The sequence below is a fragment of the Myotis daubentonii genome, chromosome 20, assembly GCF_963259705.1.
Source record: "Myotis daubentonii chromosome 20, mMyoDau2.1, whole genome shotgun sequence".
Taxonomy (NCBI): domain Eukaryota; kingdom Metazoa; phylum Chordata; class Mammalia; order Chiroptera; family Vespertilionidae; genus Myotis; species Myotis daubentonii.
In genome coordinates this window covers 16,492,400-16,496,848 of record NC_081859.1, presented here as the reverse complement: position 1 = coordinate 16,496,848, position 4,449 = coordinate 16,492,400, and the positions used below count along the sequence as shown (strand labels likewise).

The following is a 4,449-nucleotide window of genomic DNA, read 5'->3' as shown; positions in this document are numbered from 1 at the left end:
CTAGACTTCGCCGAAACCGGTTTGGCTCAGTGGATAGAGCGTCGGCCTGCAGACTGAAAAGTCCCAGGTTCGATTCTGGTCAAGGGCATGTACCTGAGTTGCGGGCACATCTCCGGTGGGGGATGTGCAGGAGGCGGCTGATTGATGTTTCTCTCTCATCAATGTTTCTGACTCTCTATCTCTCTTCCTTCATCTCTGTGGAAAATCAATAAAATATATTAAAACACACACACACACACACACACACACACACACACACAAAACACCTAGAAGTCCTTGTCAGAATAATTAGAAAGAAAAGGAAATGTAAAGTGTCAAAATCAGAAATAAATAACTCATTGGTGTGAATTATCCCTGAGTTCTGAAAACAGCAGGGAGGGGGGAAATGCAACAATGCAGCCTTGAGAGTAGCTACCTTCTCCCTCAGTTTGAACAGAGGGGCTATTTGAATTAGAGAAGCTAACAATTTGGGGTTTCATTATCAGGTGCTTCTCATACATTGTGGTGGCCACAGAAAAGGAAAAGCAAGGCCTTTTTTCTGTCCTTACAATCAGGTTTCCAATCACAACATTTCCATGATGTAAAGTTAATTACTCCTAAATCATTAATGGCAACTCCACTTAATAGACCTGGTTATGCTTAAGAGTGTTCTATATCCTTGGACAGCCTGTCCCAGAGGAGAAGCGCAGACAGGCCTAGAAAGCCAGCGGGGCCAGGACCCTGGCTGACGCCAGGCCACGGAGGACTAGTCGAAGTTGCTCACCCTCCAGCTGCTAATGGACTTCCTGGAGTACTGCGCCAGGAGGCCCAGCAGCTCCCCACGCCCACCATCCTCACTTGAGGCTGCTGTGATGCGCTCCCTCGCCTCCCAGGCACAGGAGCGTTATCAGCTCTCCTGGACCCACTACTGCCTATGTCGGGGTAACCGCATGGAAATGGAGGCCAACATGATGCAAAACATATTTTGACACCATGTGGCCCCAACAGAGGCCGGGTGGTGGCACTCCTGACTTTCGCAGGGTTCCTGCTGGAGAGACCACCAGCAAGCCACAGTGGGCACTGAAGAAGCGGGATGCCAGGGTTGACCTGGACTGCCAGAGCCTGGTGACCTTGCTGTGCACGTGTCTCATGGGGCAGCACTGCAACTGGCTGGAGGTGCATGGCAGCTGGGATGGTTTTTGCCACTACTTCAGAGATACATGATCACGGAGCAAAGTGCTGGTTCTGTTTCTTCAGTCATGCCTTACACTAACAATCATAGCCTCTTTGTGTAGAAATTGAGTTGCAAAATGTTTAACCCATTTTACCTGCCTGCCTGTGACCAGCCAAGTGAATCTGAGATGTGAGAGAACAGAGTAAAGCACCTTCTGAGAATTTTTACCTGCACCTCATCAGGATTCCTGTGGTGATAATTCAGCCAGTGCTTTAACTCCTGACAAGTAGGATAAAGACACTTGAGTGGCTCTTCTCTGACTGGGGAAAAAGAGAATCTAAAGGCTTATCGCTCCAAAGAATTTTAAAAGGAACTGCATTTCATTAAATGGGAAACCTGGTGCTATATACTTCACTTAGATAAATACGAATATGAGACTCTCATCTATCCACAATTTCATGTGCTACTGCTGGCCCATTTATCCAGGCACTGGGTTGGGGGTGAAATGGTGAAATGATAATCATCGTGCTCCAAATACCCGTCTAACAAAGAATGTAATAGTAACATCTTCATCAGGAATTCTTTCAAAGCCTTTGAAATTGAATTTTTGTGTTTCTAGAATGAATATTAAGAATTTGTATTTCTGACTGTAATAAATTGTTAAATGTCTTCAAAGCTTTAACAAATGTATGCATCTTTTTTTTAAAAAAAGTGTTCTGTATCCTAATGTATGAAACTGGTTTTCCAACAGAGTCTAGAGAATAAACACAACAAAGGAAGCAGTGCAGCTTCTACACGTCCAGCACCAAACTCCCCTGAAGGAATAGGACCCGGGAGCTCTGTCTGTGTCTCTGTAGTTCATGCTTCTGGTTCTCAGGGACCCACACAGACTCTTCTCTCTCCCCCAAAACTTGGCCCACTGGCTCTAGGCTCACACTGGGCTTAGTTTATCCTCTGATCACTCTGTAGGGGAAATAGTGTCAGATGGAACTTCCCGTCTCCTGACTTTTACTTCTTTCTCAGGTTGTGAGGGTTACTTTCTCTTGGTTGTTGTTACTGGTGACTGTCAAAGGCATCTCTCAGTTTAAATCTCCTCTTGTTCTTTTTATGACATTTTTCTCTCCTGGGTCTTTGTACAGGTCTCCTGGAGGATTTGTGTCCTCTGGGGAGATCACAGGCCCAGGTGTAAGGAGTAATTCTTCACAGAAAACCCCCTTGAACATGTCACACTCTGGGACCATGTACTTTATGTCGTAATCCAACCCCAAATCTCCCTATATAGCAGGAGGACATGCAAATAGGTCCTCCTCTGCTCATAAAAACCAGCCCAGCTCTGACCCTGCAGCTCTGGGATAGGAGCCCAGCCTCAGGATCCCCAGGTGTTCCCATCCCCTGATCAGGACTGAACACAGACCACTCACCATGGGGTTCAAGCTCAGCTGGATTTTCCTTATGGCTTTTTTGAGAGGTGATTTATGGAGAACTAGAGAAACTGAGCATGTGAGTGGGCAGGGGTGAGATAAAGAGTATGCAGATCAGCATTTTGTGACCAGGTGTCTTTGTGTTTGCAGGTGTCCAGTGTGAGGTCCAGCTGGTGGAGTCTGGGGGAGGCTTGGTGCAGCCTGCAGGGTCTCTGAGACTCTCCTGCGCAGCCTCTGGATTCACCTTCAGTAGCTACTGGATGGGTTGGGTCCACCAGGCTCCAGGGAAGGGGCTGGAGTGGTTATGTCTAATGAATTCTGATGAAAGTACCACATACTATGCCAACTCTGTGAAGGGCCAATTCACCATCTCCAGAGACAACGCCAAGAACATGCTGTATCTGCAAATGAACACCCTGATAGCCGAGGAAACGGCCATGTATTACTGTGCAAGAGACACAGTGAGGGGAAGTCAGTGTGAGCCCAGACACAAACTTTCCTGCAGCAGAGGCTGTGACCACAAGGGGGCCTCAGGGTCCCTGAAAACAATGACCATCCCAGTAGCAGGTGCAGTTGGAGGTTTGGTCTGGTTTCCTGTGTGGTTTCCCCTTCATGTCACGGTTTCAGAAAACATCTGGATTCCTGACTCTGCACTTACCTTTGAGGTTTCTGAATTAGAAAGTCTGTTGTAAACAGAGACAACTTTCTCATGTGGACAAGCTGCAGAGATTTATTTTTCAAACACTCTGTGTCAATTACCAATTAATGATTAAAAATTCTGCTCCTAAGTTCAACCAGAGGTTCTGCTGACTCAACAGTGCAACTCAGCCCCACACAGCTCAGGGCCTCAGTCAGGCAGCAGCAGGACACGTGCGCGCTAGATAGTGGGAACCAGAGTCATGTGACCCCAAAGCTAGAGAAGAAGGACCATGGTAGTGAGTCACTGACTAATAGTCATGCTCATAGCACCAAGAGTAGGTGACATCAGGCAGAAGCAGGGTTCCCATAGCAGCATGTACAGATGACCAGGCTGACGACAAACACACACACCAAAGGAGATGGAATGATCATTGTGTTCATAGTTGAAATCTCTGGGAGGCACAAGAAAGACCCTCCAGGAAGTCAAAGGTGCTTGGATAGAGGCAGGAAAGGATGCTTTTATTTTCTGTGAGGTGGGGGGCCAGTGGGCAGAGTTCTGCTTCCGTGTGTGGTTCCAACCTCTTGGTGACAAATGAAGAGGAGCACAAACCTTTCCTATTAGAGTCCCCTGTGGGGCTTATGGAGAAGTGGTAGGTTGCAGCCATCAATTGTCAGCAAACGTAAAGAAATATAAAGTGTGACTTCCAATCCCACTTAATAACCATAAATATGTGCAAAAACAAGATAGAGGGGCACTATGTGTGAAGAACAATGATCCTATATAATACAAGTCCAGAGACAGTAAAACGTCATGACCATAATGACCATTAGTCCAGAACCACCACAGCCTCTCACCGGGGTGTCCCTGCCCACCAGCAAGTGGCTGAGCCAATCAGGCAGGCAGGCAGGCAGAGTGGTTAGAGGTGATCAAGTAGACAGACCAGTGGTTAGGGGTGATCAGGTAGGCAGGCAAGTGGTTAGGGGTGGTCAGGTAGGCAGGCAGAGGCGGTTCAGGGTGATAAGGCAGGCAGGCTGGTGAGTGGTTAGGAGCCAGTGGTCCCATATGGTGAGAGGAATGTCTGACTGCTGGCTGCAGAATCAGGCCTAAACCAGCAATTGGAGATCCTCCAAGGGGTCCCAGATTGGAGAGAGTGCAGGCCCGGCTGAGGGACACTGGGCCTCTAGTATCTACATAAAATGAGTAGAAGAATTATTGATTACTAGTAGCCTGGTGCA

The 4,449-nt window shown here is 47.6% G+C and overlaps 1 gene segment (V, D, J or C); it reads left to right on the top strand.

Moving 5' to 3' along the window:
* The first annotated feature begins 2,511 nt into the window (after positions 1 to 2,511).
* On the top strand, positions 2,512 to 3,266 carry LOC132222653 (immunoglobulin heavy variable 3-74-like). The segment is given in 2 exon segments: positions 2,512 to 2,621; positions 2,725 to 3,266. Coding segments are annotated over 2 exon segments (588 nt in total).
* Positions 3,267 to 4,449: the final 1,183 nt, after the last annotated feature.